The sequence below is a fragment of the Nicotiana tabacum genome, chromosome 23 (genome assembly GCF_000715075.1).
Source record: "Nicotiana tabacum cultivar K326 chromosome 23, ASM71507v2, whole genome shotgun sequence".
In the NCBI taxonomy this organism is placed as follows: domain Eukaryota; kingdom Viridiplantae; phylum Streptophyta; class Magnoliopsida; order Solanales; family Solanaceae; genus Nicotiana; species Nicotiana tabacum.
The window spans coordinates 102,281,590-102,299,642 of NC_134102.1; the positions used below are offsets into that span (position 1 = coordinate 102,281,590).

General features: G+C 38.9%; 2 protein-coding genes and 1 long non-coding RNA gene across 3 annotated transcripts; all 3 read left to right on the plus strand.

Moving 5' to 3' along the window:
* The first annotated feature begins 2,298 nt into the window (after positions 1–2,298).
* Positions 2,299–5,648, plus strand: LOC107825735 (uncharacterized). Its single transcript, XR_001657144.2, has 2 exons — positions 2,299–4,691; positions 5,128–5,648. It is a non-coding gene; the product is annotated as an uncharacterized LOC107825735 (long non-coding RNA).
* Positions 5,649–8,465: 2,817 nt separating this feature from the next.
* LOC142177309 (uncharacterized) lies at positions 8,466–11,312 on the plus strand. Its single transcript, XM_075245784.1, has 4 exons — positions 8,466–9,125; positions 9,183–9,379; positions 9,467–10,602; positions 10,810–11,312. The coding sequence occupies exons 1-4, from the start codon at positions 8,466–8,468 to the stop codon at positions 11,310–11,312; spliced, it is 2,496 nt and encodes an 831-aa protein (XP_075101885.1).
* A 357-nt stretch (positions 11,313–11,669) lies between these two features.
* Positions 11,670–12,456, plus strand: LOC142177310 (uncharacterized). Its single transcript, XM_075245785.1, has 2 exons — positions 11,670–12,275; positions 12,403–12,456. The coding sequence occupies exons 1-2, from the start codon at positions 11,670–11,672 to the stop codon at positions 12,454–12,456; spliced, it is 660 nt and encodes a 219-aa protein (XP_075101886.1).
* Positions 12,457–18,053: the final 5,597 nt, after the last annotated feature.

The following is an 18,053-nucleotide window of genomic DNA, read 5'->3' on the forward strand; positions in this document are numbered from 1 at the left end:
ACAAATATTTTGGGCTCTTCTAGTTTTAAGTAAAAAATAGGTTGATTAAAGATAGAAAGTGTATTTCTTACACTTTATTCGTTTTAATTTATGTAAGCATAATTTAATTGACATGGAACTTAAAAAACAAAAGAATTACATTTGAAACTTATGATTTTAGATATGTCATGAAATTTTCGTGGTTATAAAAGCACATCATTATTGATAAACTAGAAACTTTTAAGTTGAGTTCTTTTTAAAACAAACTAATAAGAAAGTACTCACTCCGATCTATAATAAGTTACTCCCTCCGCCTCATATTAACCGTCGTGGTTACTAAAAATAGTTGTCTCAAATTATCTGTCATTTTAGAAGTTCAAGACAAAACTGATTATTTTTTCCTTTTTACCCTTAGTAATAATTGTTCTTGAAGATGGAGATAACACATAAATAGAATAATATTCAACGAACAAAGATTATATCATATGACATAAATAAGGACAGAATAGTCCAGTCCCTTTCCTAATTAATATTTCTTAAGAGACGTGTAAAAGAAAAACACGACACATAATATGAGACAGAGGGAGTACTTTTTAGTATTTGACACACCTCTTAAAAAAATACGAACTTCTAGAGAAATAAAGGCCAAATAAGGGCACATCAGGATATGTAAATAAGGATAAATTTTGAAAAAATAAAATTAATTTTTTATTAATTATATAAAAAGATATTTATTTTGGACCAAAATAAAAATGTCAAAAAGTCACTTATTGTGGATAGGTCAGCTACGGTATAAAACTACAGTATTACATACGTGCTACAATTCAACTTGTCCAGTTTAAAAGAAGACATAAAACATCAGCTTTCACAAATATTGTCTTCATCACAAATATATATATGGAAATTATAATCCTTCTGTCATGAACTGAGAAACCTCTTCTGGCCATATTAGGCAAATAAAGATACATGGAAAACGAACAAAAGAGGAAAGAGAAAAAGAGAAGATCAATGATAAAGCTGCTCGTAAAAGGCAAAAGATATTTAAAATTACAAGAAGCATCGACAACAGTAGTAATTTGAATTTATGGTCTCTGGCAAGTTAGTTAGTTGAGTTATTGGGAAAATAAGATATCAACAAATTCAATGGTTTTTATCTTTTCTCTCTCATATATCCTGTCTGTTATGTTTAGACCTGCTGTGGGAAGTTCCAAAGTAGTCCATCCGTTTCATCAATGTCTATGAATTTATTTGTGTTGGCACCAAGTTTAGAATTTGTTTTAATTTTGTTGTAAACATATTATTTTATATTTATTTTATGTGATATATTTTGATTGAGCACTATTTTAAGAAAAATAAAACTTTTTAACTTATGATCTTAAAATAAGACATAAATTTACGTGGCAATAGATCATGAGCAATGTATGCAAAATATTCATTGAGCTTAAAATAGTTACTCTTCTCTATCCATTTGAAAACTATTTACAATATTTATCTACCCAATTAAAACTAATTACCTAACTTACTACCCACCCATTCCAATTTTTTTAACCCACTTGACTTAACTTAGCTTGGCTTGAATGGGCAATTTAGTAACTTAGTCATTTGGCTGGGTTAAGAAAAAAATGGGTAGGGGAAAAAAGAGATGGGTAGGGGCGAGTAATTATTTTCCATGGGTGGGTATTTGCTAAAGGTAGGGATAAGGTCTGTGTACACACTGCCTTTCCCAGCAATTACTTGTGAAACTTTATTGAGTATGTTATTATTGTTGTGTTATAAAATACTCCCCTATTTACTTTTAATTGTCCACTTTGAACTTTTTACGCCATTAAAAAATAATAAATATAATATGCATTTTACCTTATAACCCCCTCATAATGATAACATTTCAAAGAGTCTTGAAAAATAATTTTGAAAATGAGTAATTAATGATAAGGATAAACAAGAAAAAAATTTTGTCTTTCTCTTAATTTGTTAAAATAGATAAATAATTTTTTAAATATTTTTAATACGTGAATAAGTAAATTTGAAAAGAGGAAGTATATCATAATATTTTTGCTACTATAATTTTTTTTACTAAAGACAAAATAAGAACTTTCTAAGTTAAAATATTTTGAAATTATAAAAGGAGTCATACTTTTTGAAATGAGCTAAAAACGAATAAGATTACGAAGGGAAACGGAAGGAGTATATTATACTATTTGGGGATAGGGTCTTTAAAGAAAGAGATAAACACACATTTATTCCTTACGTGAGTGGGGGTCTTGCTATATAAAGGCCAAGAGACTCTCCATCACTCCTCACACATCAAAATCACAAAATTACTTTTCTTCCATTCTAATGAAACAGTATCTGCTGCTATTCTTTAAAATCTAGGGTTCTTTCTCATGTCTTCTGTCGGCCGGAGAGAATTGAAGCCAACATTCAGGTTAACTATGGCTGGGGTAATAACAGGGAGGTGACAGAAGAGAGTGAGCACACATGGTCTTTTCTTGCATTGATATATATTTATATGCTTGAAGCTATGCGTGCTCACTCTCTATCTGTCACCCCCACCAATCTCTCTCTCTCTTCTTCTTTTCTCTCTCTAGATTTCATTCTGTTTTATGTTGTGCGTTTCTGTGTTTTTTCAGCGTCTAATATTGTTGGAATGGTACTCAGGGACGGATCTAGGAGACGGAAGGGGTAACCTTTCATCGAAAAAATTAGACTGTATATTACAAGTCCATAATTACTTATTATGTATATAGTAGTTGTTGAATCCCATTCGCTTCATGCATTTGTCTAATAATACTCATTCGCTTCATGCATTTGTCTAATAATACTCATCATATATATATCGGATGAGTTTGAGTTAATTGCTTGTTCAGGATCATTCATTCATGCTGATTGGGTTTTACTGATGGTGGATCTGGTAATTAATAAACTTTTTCTTCATTTATTTGTATATTTGTGTACTATAATACTTTTCGTCTTCTCGACCGATGGCCTTTCGGAAACAGTATCTTTACTCTTCGGGTAAGTGTAAGGTTTGCTTAAACAGTACCCTCCCCAGATCTTACTAGTGTGCATATTTTTCTGCAGAAATGATTCACCTCATGTTTTAGTGGTTTCCTTAATCACTCACCATTTTCTCTATTACTATTGTTTATACGGTCTTTTGATAATTTCTTGCACTTTCATCAGGAAAAAATCAAGATATATATAGTTTTTGCCTTTCTAGTTTAAATGGATTTATCCCAATCTGACTCTTGTATTCGCGTTTCAAGAAGATCCATTACCTAGTTAGTTTTAGGATTTTCTGCAAGATTTTATATTATCCTTTCTACAGTACTACGCAGTTCTTTAGATAAATTTCTAATATGTTATTTACAAAATATTCGCACGCAAATGTAAAAAGGAACCATTTAGTACTCTATTAACGTTTTCTAGATATCTTGATCAGTGTCCAATAGTATTCAAGGTTAGTTTATGAACATGGAAACTAATTACTATTTTTGATTTAAACAAGTACAATAGGAAGGGGAACCATGGATTAATTTCTAGTTTAGTTTAATCCATCATTTTCAAGCTTAGCTTCCGTTTTTGGTTGATACAAGTTTTAATATACAAGTCAATCTGGGTTCTTTGTTCCTCTCTTATCTCTTTTTTCTGTTCTGTCATCAAGCTATTGGCTTGTTGTATTTGTGAAGCCATTTTTATGAAAGTTTATTTACTAGTTTTTGTGCCTGTTTTACGAAGTGACTGACCGTTAGCCTGAACTGTTGTGTGTATGACTCTTTCATATTGAAATTCCAACACTCGTGAAGTGCTAAGTAGTTTCCCTATTTTGTAATTCTAGACCAGAAGCCTGTTTACTTATTTCAAGAATTTGGGCAACAATATTTCTTTTGGATTATTTTAGATTTCCTTACCTGTTGAGTGTACTTGTTGTGGTATCCTTACATTTTCTTGATTCATCCTCACTTCATCAATTAGTTTTCGCGATTGAGTTGAATCAAGTATCTGTTTTTATTTATATGGTATCACAGCCAGACCAATTTCTTTATTTCTTGGTTATCCTATATGTGCTTTTATGTTATATTAGATTCCCATATTGGTTGAGAATGTTTGAGCAATTGTATCCTTATTATTCTTAAAAATAATTCGCAACTCATAAGCTAACTGTTGGGTGTTGGGGTTGAGTTAGACTCGAAAGCCAAGGTTTCACAAATTATCAAAAAGTTTGCAAATGTTTTTGTTGTTACTTCCAAGTTCTAGCAATACTAGTTGATGGTAACTATTCCCATGTTACATTGTGGTGGTGGCGGGCCGGTTGATTTTAAGGTTAATGGTGTTTAATTCTCAGGTTAATCTTGGAAACATGTGTGTCCATAGCCTGAAGCAGTTTACTCCTTTCTACATATGCCATTAACCCACTCTTTCAAGGTTTATCTTTTGCATAGAAAGCATCTTAGTGGTTATTTTGACTTGCTTAGAGCCTCCGATAGTGCAGCTGAAACAGCGATGAGTTGTACTATCAAAACAGCGACGAGTTCTTTGTTCTATTTTGAAGAGTCACCAATGTTCTTGCTAAATGGGGAGTAGAAGAGGGGGAAGCTATCATTTATTCATCTGCAAATCTGCCCAAATATGCAATTGGAACCTATTTTCTTGACAAATTAAGCTCAAATGCCTCCTGTCAAGTACAAAGAAAGGAGGAATTTTTGTACATGGTATACACTGATTCTTTTGTCTTTTGGTACTGCCCATAGAATTGGATCCTCACTTGATCTTTTTTGTTGTCTTCCGATAAGGAACAATCCCATAAGTAGATTATTTTTATATCTTAGAAGAACCATCAATAGCTGATGGTATTAATTAAATGTAAGTATTGCTCAATTAGTAGAGGTTTGGTTTATTAATAAAAAAAAAGGAGTGGCGTGACTTATAATTTGAAGAAGGATATAAAAAAATTGATGTACGAAAGTGTTTCACAGTTTAAACCTAACTGTCAAGGTATTATTCGCTTTAGTCTGACTCTTCTAGGCTACCTCAAGGTTTTTGGGCCACACAATTTTGTCCCCTTGAGCTTTAACCTAGAAGGTGGCTCAATAGTTGAATTCTAAACTAGCCCTTATCTTTACTCTAACTTATTTTTCTCAAGTGTAGGATTTGCCTCAAAGGCAAGTTTCACAAAAAATCTCATTTCGAGTTCAATCGCCGCTGGTCCATTGGCGGTACGAAGTGGAAAATGGAAGAACTGCAATCCAATCAAAGATTCAAACTGCTTATTGACACAGTCGAACAAATGCGGCATGTTTGGGTGAAAAAAGTTTGAATAGAGCCAGATCTAAGGGAAGTGTTTGAGTGAGCTAAAAAGTTTGAGTAAAGCCAGATGTAACCTTGTTTTGCAGTGAGTAGTAGTTATGAATCCTGTAGCAAAATTGGAACTGAGGGTTGGGAGGTAGAAGTACTTTTATACATTAAAAATTCCATATATTTCTCTATTTTATTTTTTCCTTTTTCCTCCTCTCCTTTGGGTAGGATGATGTGGCGTGCAGTCCACAGTTTGAGATAGTTCTCTTTTTCTTTTTTCTTTTTTGTCTCCTTGCCTGTTGAAGGAGCGCACCTACATTTTACATAGTACATACCAAAGAGGGAAAGATGCTACTAATATTCCCTTAAGTTTCTTTTGGTTTTCCTTTTACCATAATTGCAAGTTCCAAAATGGTTCAGTACGTCCTTGGTAATATATGTACGTAAAGTGGTACTTCTTGAGCAACTTTATGGTGTAACGATATCTATGTTCAGATTTGAGTAATGATGCCAGCCACGTGTAGGGGAGACTGGGTACCGTTCTGTTTTGGCTGTTTCAGTGTACAAAAGCTATATTTTTTAAGATTATTTAATGAATGGAGTTAGAATTTGAAATTTAAAGATTTTGAATTGTTACTGGCTCATAACTTGTTTTAGTTACTGTACATATAATTAAATTTTTATATATATTTAATAAATTTTTCAGCACAATTACAAGATCTAAAAACAATTACTGGAAAAAAAATCTTTCTTTCTTCTAAGCAAATCCCGATATCTCTCGGGGGCAGAAAACCTAAAAAGTGTCCGCCGTCACTGTAGCAGTGAAAAGTGCCAAACAGTACCGTGAACAGTGACTTCGTCACTGTTCATCGCGGACAAAGCTGGAGCTTTAGGCTTCAATGGCCACAATGGCCGGCGACCAACCAGCTTTTCCGGCTGGTCCGCCCTCCCCCAGCATTGCACAACAACATACAACAACTAACTCCAACCCAGCTCCTCTAGATTACTTGAAGATTTTGAAACCAAATTCTTTAAATCCTCCAGCGATGGCTACTGCTGCAGCTTCAATTCAACCCATTCCACTGCGACGAGCAGTGTATTTGAATGGCCAACCAGTGGTTAAATTCACAGAGGCAGAAGTAGATAGAATGAACGTGATTGGAGGCCTCCAATATGCTGTCGTTGGCAAGCTTTCATATGGTTCTCCGGAGATTCACGAGCTTCGCCGAATAATTCCAACTCAATGTGGTATCAAAGGTGAGTCTAATATCGGATTCCTTAGAGATCGTCATGTGTTAATTAGATTAACTCTATGGCAAGATTTTCTCGATTTCACATCGAAGAGTACGTACTACATCAAAGCTAAAGATGGGTACGAATACCAATTGCGTACTCTTATCTATGATGCAAAATTTAAGGCGGGTAAAGAAACTCCGATGGCGATGGCGTGGATTTTTTTTTCTGGACTGCTGCCTACCTTTTTTGTAAAGGAAACTCTGTTTTCTTTGGCTACAGCTGTGGGAAGGCCAGTGTGTCTTGACGCGGCAACTACAAACAAAACTAGGCCGAGTTACGCAAGAGTAAAAGTTCTTGTTGATTTGTTGGCCGAACTACCTAAAAAGGTGCGATTGGATATTGATGATGAAGCTTCTAGTGGTGTTCGAACAGAATGGGTGAGAATTCAGTATGACATGCTACCAAAAAATTGTAAGGAGTGTAAACTACAAGGACATGATGAAATTGAATGTTGGTATTTGCACTACTGAGCTTATTGAGAATCGAAGCAACAAGAAAAGGAATGATCTTGCTGAGTTGAACAACTGGAATTCTGCTGCTGATGAACAAGGAAAAACCAAAAATCACATTACCCCTTTAATGATTCTCACGAGTGGAAAAGTAGTCGGGAACGTAGGTGCACAGTGGAAGGAAGTTCGGGATAATCGGGGAACCATCAAAAATAACAAAACCCAAGTACAAGGGAAAACTGGCAATGCAATCATGCCAGTGAATGCTGGTGTACAGCAGGTGCACAATAACTTTGCACTGATGGAGGTCGAAGAAGATCAGACAAACAAGGATTAAATTTGCAGTATTAGAGGAGGAACAAAGTGATATAAACGAGAACAACCAACTGATTTTGGTGGGGGGAAAACCAGTCTTCAGTTCTAAAGATGGTCCTACTCCTTCTGGGGTTCAGTCCACAATTGACTGGGTTCATAGAAGGTTTGGGACTAGCAAAGAGGAGCTAAAACAACTCAATATGACCACAAACAAATCTTGTCATGCGATTCCATCTCAAACTTTTAAAGATTCTGGGCGGATGGAGGATCTTGATGAGGTAAACTCTACAAAGGTCTTATGGAGCGATGCAGTTGAGGTTAAGAATGATCAGCTGGGCAAAACAAAGACAATAGAAGACAAGGTGAAGAAGGACAACAATCCAAGCTCACCTGGCGATAGGCTGGCGACGCCAGACCTAAAGCCAGGCTCACCGGGCGATAGGCTGGTGACGCCAGGCCTAAAGCCAGGCTCACCTGGCGACGCCAGGCCTAAAGCCAGGCTCACCTGGCGATAGGTTGGCGACGCCAGGCCTAAAACCAGGTTCACCTGATGAGGCAGCTACAGTAAACGCCAACCTTAGAGCCACTGGAGAGATTGTGGCCTATGTAGATGGTGTTCCGGCATATGTCCATGAGCTACAATTCAAGAAGTATGAACAGGCTGATGAGCGGGCAATTGTTCCAAGAGCATCCGGGAAAATAGAGGAAGTGCCTATGGAATCTGGCACTGATCAAACCATGCAACTACATCTTAATGTTCTAACTAAGACTCCTCTACAACATTTACATGATTTAGTTACACACAATGTGACACCAATTGATGAAGACTTATTGAGACAAAATCCAATGGAGTATGAAGGAGATGATGAATCAACTGCCGAAAACTTCAAACAAGTGGCTAGGGAAGGGGATTTATCACCCACAACTAGTGCTAAAGGAGGTAAAAAAAACTAAGAAGAATCAGAGTAAAGATCCACCACAACTTTCAAGAATAATGCCCAAGAGGGCAGCTTCTCTATCTAGATGATGGTCAAAACATTAATATGGAACATAAGGTCTGTGAATACACAACAGGCCTTTCCTAGGGTGATCAATATGAATAGGGAGCATAATTTTTGTGTAGTTGCATTGATGGAGCCTTTTCAAAAGAAGGGACTCATTGAGAGATATAAAAGGAGGTTGAATATGGAGACTGCTTATACAAATATTAATGGGCAAATATGGTTGTTCTTCGATGCAGTGGTGGAATGGGAATTAGTGGAGGATACTGAGCAACAGGTGACTGTGAGAGTGTTTCACCATGACCTGGGGCAGCACATGATGATGACATTTGTTTATGCAAAATGTTCAGCAATGGAGAGGTTGGATTTGTGGGATCACTTGTATTATTTAGCAAGTGATATGGAATTACCATGGTTGGTAGGAGGGGATTTCAATGTGTTATTGCATGAAGATGAGAAAATAGGGGGACTTCCAGTACACCCTCCTGAATATGAGGATTTTGCTTTTTGTGTAAACTCTTGTGGTTTGTTTGAGCAAGGCTACAAAGGAAGTCCATTCACATGGTGGAATGGGAGATCCAATGCCGAGTGTATATTCAAGAGATTGGATAGGATTTTTGTGAATTTGCCATTTCAGAACGTGTTGCCAACTATTGAACTTGAGCATCTAATCAGAACTGGATCAGATCATGCACCATTGCTAATGACATGTGGGGTGCAAACAACCAAGTTTGTCAAGCCTTTCAGATTCTTGAACTTTTGGACAAAGCATGCTACATTTATGGATGTGGTGAGGCAGAATTGGGAAGCTGATTTCATAGGGGATCAGTTTTTGATATTCAAGTAGAATATCAAGAGGGTGAAGGCAGCACTCTCAAAATGGAATAGGGAAACATTTGGTGATATCTTCAAGCAATTGGCTATTTTGGAGGACATTGTTAGGTTGAAGGAGATGTTGTTTGAAGAAGAGCCTACAACTGAGAATAGGATTGTGCTTCAAAAGGCTCAATCTGAATTGAAGAAATACTTGAATATTGAGGAGCAGTATTGGAAGCAAAAAGCAGGGATGAATTAGTTTGCTGAAGGAGATAGGAATACAAGTTTCTTTCACAACCATGTCAATGGCAAAAGAAAGAAATTGCAACTGAAGAGGATCAAAAGTAGCAGTGGGGTATGGATTGAAGACCAGGAGCAATTGGCTACAGCTACAGTGGACTTCTATCAAAAACAGTTCACAAATGAAGGTGATGCTTCTAAATTTCCCTTGCTCAATAATGTACCTTCAATGGTCACTATGGATCATAATTTGGAACTTAGCAGATTGCCAACAATTGAAGAAGTAAGGTCAGCAGTTTTTGAGCTTAGTGGGGAGAGTGCTAGTGGCCCTGATGGATTCACTGGCTTGTTTTATCAAACATGCTGGGATCTTATTGGTGCTGATATACACAACATGGTGCTACACTTCTATGGAGGAGCTGCATTGCCTAAATCCATCACTCACACCAATCTAGTGTTGCTGCCCAAGAAACCTAGAGTCGAGACCTTCTCTGACTTAAGACCTATTAGTTTGAGCAACTTCATTAACAAGGTTTTGTCTAGGGTGTTACATGACAGATTGGAGATTTTTTTGCCATCTCTAATAGCTCCTAATCAATCCGGATTTGTAAAGGGTAGGAGTATATTTGAGAACATCTTATTGACTCAAGAAATTGTCACTGACATAAGGTTAAGGGGAAAGCCAGCTAATGTGGTGATCAAGCTTGATATGGCTAAGGCCTATGATAGGGTCTCATGGAAGTACTTATTGTATGTGCTAAGGAAGATGGGATTTTCTGAACACTTCATCAACATGGTGTGGAACTTGATGTCAAATAACTGGTATTCAGTATTGGTGAATGGGCAGTCCTCAGGGTTCTTTAAGTCGACAAGGGGTGTGAAACAAGGCGATCCCCTATCTCCAGCATTGTTCATTCTGTCAGCTGAGGTACTTTCCAGGTCTTTGAATAAGCTTTTAGAAGACAAGTCATTTGTGGGATTTGGAATGCCTAAGTGGTCTGATTCTTTAAACCACTTGGCGTATGCTGATGATACGATAATCTTTGCATCTGCTTATCCTCCCTCTTTGAGCAAGATTATGGCAGTGTTGGGGAACTATGAGAAGATATCAGGTCAGATGATCAACAAAGATAAGAGTTCATACTACATGTATTCAAAGGTTGCTAATGGATTGTTTCAGGCAGTTGGAGCTATTACAGGATTTGCAAGAGGTAAATCCCCTTCACATATCTAGGGTGTCCTATTTTTTACACTAGAAGGAGGAAGGACTATTATGAGGAGCTTATCAAGAAGGTGAAGGCTAAATTGCATTCATGGAAAGGAAAACTGCTGTCATTTGGAGGAAAGGCAACACTCATCTCTAGTGTGTTGCAAAGTATTCCAGTTCATATGTTATCAGTCCTTGATCCACCAAACAGCATCCTGGGGCATCTACATAAGACTTTTGCTAGGTTCTTTTGGAGCACAAAGGAAGAAGGGAGAAGCAGGCACTGAGCTTCATGGAAAAATCTTTGCCTTCCTAAATAGGAAGGGGGGGATAGGTTTTAGGTCCTTAAATGATGTCTCAAGGGCACTGTTTGCTAAACTATGGTGGAGGTTTAGGACCACAAAATCTTTGTGGTCTAATTTTATGTGGAATAAGTATTGCAAGAAGGAGCCACCAACTGTGGTGCATTTTAGGGGAAGGTCTCATGTTTGGAGACAAATGCTGAATGCTAGGGAAGAAGTAGAACATGAGATCGTATGGGAATTGAAGAGTGGAACAACTAATATTTGGCATGAAAATTGGACTGGATTGGGTGCACTTTATCATGTATTGCCTGAAGACTTTCCAATCAATGAAGGTCTTCAGGAGGTGGAAGAACTGCGGCAAGGGGAAACATGGGATGATCAGCTGCTAGATCAAACTTTCAATGAGTAAATTGCAGAACATATAAGGCTAAATGTGCACTATGAAGGCAGTGAGGGATATTGGGATAAGCCATACTGGATGCCAACTCCTTCAGGCAAGTTCAGTGTTAGCAGTGCTTGGCAAATATTAAGGCATAGGGCGGATCCTAATCAGGAATTCAAGTTAATGTGGATTAAAGGTTTGCCATTCAAGATATCCTTCTTCTTGTGGAGATTGTGGAGGCAGAAAATAGCCATCGATGACATGTGGAGGAGGCAAGGGCAAATGGTGATGTCTAGGTGTTGGTGTTGTCAGCAGCCTCAAGAGGAATCCATTGAGCATATATTTGTCACAAGTCCTACTGCCTCTAAGGTATGGAACTTGTTCATGGGGGCTGCTGGAATTTCTGTGCAATTGATTCAATTGAAGCAGATTATAAGGCATTGGTGGTATGCTCAGTGTTGTCCGAAATTAAAGCCACTATTTCAAGCAGTACCAGCTATCATCACTTGGGAGCTGTGGAAGAGAAGAAATGCAGGTAAACATGGTGGTTCAATGTCCACAAATAGGGTGATTCATGAGATAAATAGGACATTGCATCAACTGGGAAGGGTGAGGTATGCTTGGATCCCTAATATTCCATTGTTATGGCCAGACATGATTCAATACTTTGAAGGATATAAACCTATATTGATCACTACAAGAGTAATATGGCAGCTTCCTTGTCATGGTTGGTACAAATGTAATACTGATGGAGCTTTAAAGGGCAATCCTGGACCTAGCTCCCTAGGCTTTTATGTGAGGGATGATGAAGGTGATGTGGTGTATGCCAGGGCAGTAGACCTGGGAGTTACAACTAATATGGTGGCTGAAGCTAAGGCTATTCTTCAAGGGTTGGAATATTGCGTGGAGCATGATTTTCACCCTCTCATACTGGAGACTGATTCATTGGTGATGAAGAAGGCGATAAAAGGGGAATGGGATCCTCCTTGGGTAATTGCACAGGATGTGAAGAAAATTATAGAGATGAAGGACAACTTCAATGTGATCTTTCAACATGTGTTCAGAGAAGGCAACTCAGTGGCGGATTTTATAGCTAACATTGTGTTCTCTTTTGCAGGTACATCTGAGTTTCATTCATTCTCTGAACTGCCTAGTGCAGGGAGGAGGTTGATCAATCTAGACAAATCTCAATCACCTAACCTTAGGATTAGGATAGCAAAGAGAAGAACCCCAGACTGATGGCTTCACAAGATTGGACTCTGAACAAACTGATACGTCCAAATGCTAAGGAAGATGCTGAACCCATCATATGGTATTTTTGGAGATTGTTGAATCATTTCTCAGTGGTATTAGCATGCTTTCAAGCTCAATATGAGGATGGTTTAGCAATGTTTTGAATGATGTCTACATTAAAGGTTCTAGTAGGGAAGGATCTGAGCTCACAAGATCACAAAAGGCACAGGCTGGCCTTTGCCTTACAAAGTCTTCTTAAAGCCAGATCATGCCTGGCTTTTGCCTTGTAAAGCCTGGCTAAAGCCAGTTCATGCCTGGCTTTTGCCTTGTAAAGCCTGGCTAAAGCCAGTTCATGCCTGGCTTTTGCCTTGTAAAGCCTGGCTAAAGCCAGTTCATGCCTGGCTTTTGCCTTGTAAAGCCTGCCTAAAGCCAGCTCACGCCTGGCCTTTGGCCTGCAAAGCCTGCCTAAAGCCAGCTCATGCCTGGCTTTTGCCTTGCAAAGCCTGCCTAAAGCCAGCGCATGCCTGGCCTTTGCCTTGTAAAGCCTGCCTAAAGCCAGCTCAAGCCTGGCTTTTGCCTTGCAAAGCCTGCCTAAAGCCAGCCTCCTCTTCTACACATTAATCTTGATGAGTGAGCACATGATTAATACTTGAACAAAATTAATCCACTACATATGGAGATCATATAGTAGTGACACTTGGAGGACGATGCAGACTTCAACTCTGCGGTGGAGATGTTTGGAATTCATTTTAGCCTATGGACAATATACCCTGGCGCCTGTGAGAGCTTGATAGGTGCTGCTTGGTATTTGCCAATGACAATTGGATTCACATACACTAATAGGAGAAGGAAGCATTTAACTTATCATGTTGTAATAGTTAGTTCATTAGATTTTAGCTTTTCTATCTTTTTTAATAGCTAGTAGCTTCATGCAACTTCTATTTTGGTTTGGACATCTTGTAAGCATTGGACCCATTTTTGGGATTTTATTTATATATTAGCCCTTAGGCAAAAAAAAATAAAAAATTACTGGGTTCACCCCTGTATATCTAAAGGAAGTTGAGGGTACAATAATGCAGGTGTTTTTTATATTTTGGTGATTAAAATAACTTTTATCATCTTCTTTAGAAGTATGCCTATTTTTCTTGTTAAAAAAAAGTATTTCCTATTTTGTATCTTATGTGCAATATTGTGCTGGAAAGTGGTAAAACCATACAAACATGCATAAAAGTTCCTCAGTTTTTCTAATATGTCGAAGAAAAATTACAGGAAGCAATGCTAGAGGTTAAAGGTTGTGTACGGGTAAAATTGGGGTTAAAGTCGATTTCCTGATGAAGAGAAGAGATAACGTGGTTCGACGCTGGCTTGGGTAAAGTCGAGGGCGCCCACAAGTCAGAGTCCGGGGGGACGAATGACACGTCAAGAATTGGGCATGGCCAAACATAGGAAGAATCTATCTCAAGCAGAACAAAGAATCGAGGTTAAAGGGAAAACGGTTAGAGAGGACGAACGGGGAGCCGAAATATCCGCCATCAACCGGATATTACGGCGCGGATCACGCTTGATATCAACGGCGAATCGTGTTTTACTAGAAGAAAAGGATTTTTACCTTATTTAGACTTGTACTAGGATTGAAACTCCCTTACTATATAGAGGGAATAACCTTTTCATTTTTTCACCACGATTGACACGCATAACAAAGAAAAAAAGTTTACTTTTGTCTTTAGCTATTGTTCAAGTGTTCTTCAGCTATTCATCTCTTTAATTACAACCGAGCTCCATCTCGAGGGCTCGATCCGAACCGATTCTTACGTTCAAACCTAATGCCAGGCCTAACTATTTCATCTTATATATTTGGTTTGATCGTCTTGTTTTTCTTTAATTTAATTACTTGTTGTTCTTAGATCACTCGTGTTAAATTAAATCACGTATCCTTTAAATTGCGTACAAATTTAATTGTTACTCATCTTAAGAGTAAATAATTTGGTGTCCACCGCGGGGCTAAGGATAGTAGTGGTGATTTAATATGAATCTTTATAACACACCCTATTTTTCACTTGTTCTTTGAAGTCTAATTTCAGAATTATACAAAATGTCAAATTCTCAGTCTGCTCACTTGAATGTTGACGCCGATTCAGGCCACCACGGTAAAAATAATAACGTGGTACCAAGCAACGACGTACCCCCTGTCGACCTTAATGGCGTTCCATTTACTGACCCAGACGACGTCAATTCACAAGTTGCTATCAATATCAACCTACCGACTGATCCCGAAAACAACATTCATGGGCACCTCGGGTTTCGGCTCTAGAAGTGCCCGAAGGGGGAGGTGATGAAGTTAGCTAACGTTTAATTTTTGAGATGTTACAAGTTCAGCAAGTGGCAATAACACAAATGCAGAGTCAACATCACACACAGAACGTTGGCCAACCCAAGCGGGTTGGAGAAGATACTCGAAGAAAAGAACGGAACCAGATGGGTTCATACCTGGGAAAACTTCTAAGGTTATGAAAATTCTCGAAGCACTGACAAAACGGGTGGAGTCCGACGAAAAGAAGATAGAGGCAAATGACAAGAGGGTGGAGACTTACAATTTGAGGGTCGAGCAAATCCCGGGAGCGCCTCCAATGTTGAAGGGACCAGATTCCAAAATGTTCGTTCAGAAACCTTTCCCCTAAGTGTGACACCGAAGCTAATTCCGAAAAGGTTACGGATGCCCGATATTTCCAAATATAACAAAACCACAGATCCAAACGAGCATGTGACCTCCTACACTTGTGCAATAAAATGCAACGACCTCGAGGACGACTAGATCGAGTCGGTGTTGCTAAATATATTTGCGGACCTTATTCAAGGGAGCAATGATATGGTACCATAACTTATCCCAAAATTTTATTGATTCATTTGCTATGCTTGCAGACGCCTTCATTAAAGCCCATGTCGGCACTATCAAAATTGAGACGAGGAAATCAGACATGTTTAAAGTCAAGTAAAGGGATAATGAGATGCTTAGAGAGTTCGTGTCGAGGTTCCAGATGGAACGGATGGACCTCCCTCCGGTTGTAGACACTTGGGCTGTTTAGGCATTTACTCAAGGATTCAACCCCCGAAGTTCGATTTATTTTTAACAGTTGATGCAAAACTTGGTAGAATACCCTGCGGTCACCTGGGCCAATGTCTACAACAGGTACCAGTCAAAGATCAAAGTCGAGGATGATCAGCTCGGATAGAAGGGGAAACAGATCCAATCGCCACTCGACCAGGAATGATAGGAGAGGAGAACATGGTCAAAACAACCGAGGTTTGGTGAATAGAAACGATTTCGATAGATCACCCGAAGGCGGAGATTCCCCAACTATTAGAATATAACTTCAACGTGGATACATCGAGTATAGTGTCAGCCATCAGTCGCATCAAGGAGACCAAATAGCCAAGGCCACTCTAGTCCGATCCCACACAGAGGGATCACAACTTGATATGTAAATATCACGGTACTCACGGTCACAAAACCGAGGATTGTAGATAGTTAAGAGAAGAACTGACTCGTCTATTCAATAGTGGGCATCTTCGAGAATTCCTAAGCGAGCGGGACAAAAACCATTTCAAAAATAGGGACGGCAACAAAAAAATCAAGCTAGAAGAACCTCAATATGTGATTAACATGATCATTGGAGGAGCAGATGTTCCACAAGGGTCAATGATAAAACGCACCAAAGTTTCTATCACAAGAGAAATATGAACCTGAAACTATGTTTCGAAGGGATCCATCTCGTTCAGCGACGAAGACGCCGAGGGAATCATTCAACCTCACAATGATTCACTGGTAATATTTGTAACTATTAATAAATTTTGAGTTAAGTGTGTATTAATTGATCCAGGTAACTCGGGTAACATCATCCGATGGAGAGTCGTAGAATAACTAGGCCTGTTGGATCAGTTCGTACCAACATTTCGAGTATTAAACGAGTTCAATATGGAGTGCGAGATCACGAAGGGCGAAATCACCCTATCGGTCAACACAGCCGAAACCACCCAGGAGACAAAGTTCTATGTAGTAGAGGGGGATATGAGATACAATGCCTTGTTCGGGAGATCACAGGTCCACAGCATGAGGGCGGCGCCGTCGAACTTGCATCAAGCATTGAAGTTTCCAACCCCAAGTGGAATCAAAATGGTCTACAGGGAACAACCAATCACAAAGGAGATGTTTGCTGTCGAGGAAGTAAGCTCGGTGCCCACAATCACGACATGAAAAAGTGGGGAACTAGTCGAAGAGAAAGGAACCAAATAGCAACCACCAATCCCGACCCCGATCGTGCCGAAAAAACATAAGGAATGCCCAACGGAATAGGAAGATGACTTTGGGGACCTGAGATCCTTCGTAGCACCCGATGATACCGATGCCTCCAAGTCGACGATCGAGGAACTGGAATAAGTCATATTGATCAAGCACCTACTGGATAGAAAGGTATACTTGGGCACGGGATTAACCCCTAGCTAAGGAAAAAATTTATTGATTACCTTAAATCTAATGCCGATTGTTTTGCCTGGTCCTACTTAGATATGACAGGGATCCCACTAGAGATAACAACTCATAAATTGAGCTTGGATCCGAAATTCCACCTGGTCAAACAGAATAGGAGGATGCAGTCCAAATTCAAGCATGTATTCATCAAAGACGAGGTATCTAAACTCTTAAAATTAGGTTCCATTCGGGATGTTAAATACCCGGATTGGCTAGATAATGTAGTAGTCATACCTAAAAAAGGAAACGAGCTTAGAATGTGTGTAGATTATAAGGACTTGAATAAGGCACGCCCGAATGATCGATGCAATGGCTGGGCACGAGACGCTGAGTTTTCTCGATGCCTATTCTGAGTACAACCAAATACGGATGGATCCGGGTGACCAAGAGAAGACTTCTTTCATAACTAAGTTTGGCACTTATTGTTATAAGGTGATGTCGTTTAGGTTAAAAAATGCCGGTGCCACATATCAACGCATAGTTAACCGAATGTTTGAGGAACAGATAGGAAAATCAATGGAGGTTTATATTAACGATATGCAAGTTAATTCCCTGAGATCAGAGGACCATTTGAAACATTTGCAGGAAACCTTTGACATACTAAGGGAATACAACATGAAGCTGAACCCAGAGAAGTGTGCCTTCGGAGTCGGCTCGGGTAAGTTTCTCGGTTCCATGGTATCTAACCGAGGAATAGAGATCAACCCAGATAAAATAAAGACCATAGAAGATATCACCGTGGCCGGCAACGTCAAGGCAATACAGAGACTGACCAGGCGGATAGCCGCATTGGACCGATTTATTTCTAGGTCATCGGATAAGAGACATTGATTCTTCTCGTTACTAAAAGAAAAAGAACGACTTCTCTTGGACCCCAGAATGTCAACAAGATTTAGAAGATCTTAAACGATATTTATCAAGTCCTCCTTTGCAGCACACCCTGAAGGCTAACGAGCAGTTATACCTCTACTTGGCAGTCTCCGAGGTAGCGGTAGGTGGTGTTCTGGTCC

Bases quoted from the DNA above. Each gene is read 5' to 3' on its own strand.
- LOC142177309 (XM_075245784.1), top strand. From the start codon at position 8,466: ATGGAGCCTTTTCAAAAGAAGGGACTCATTGAGAGATATAAAAGGAGG. The intron at 9,126-9,182 runs GTGAGGCAGAAT...ATATTCAAGTAG, and splicing joins ATGCTACATTTATGGATGTG to AATATCAAGAGGGTGAAGGC. The intron at 10,603-10,809 runs GTAAATCCCCTT...TCCACCAAACAG, and splicing joins TATTACAGGATTTGCAAGAG to CATCCTGGGGCATCTACATA.
- LOC142177310 (XM_075245785.1), top strand. From the start codon at position 11,670: ATGGGGGCTGCTGGAATTTCTGTGCAATTGATTCAATTGAAGCAGATT. The intron at 12,276-12,402 runs GTAATTGCACAG...TCTCTTTTGCAG, and splicing joins GGGAATGGGATCCTCCTTGG to GTACATCTGAGTTTCATTCA.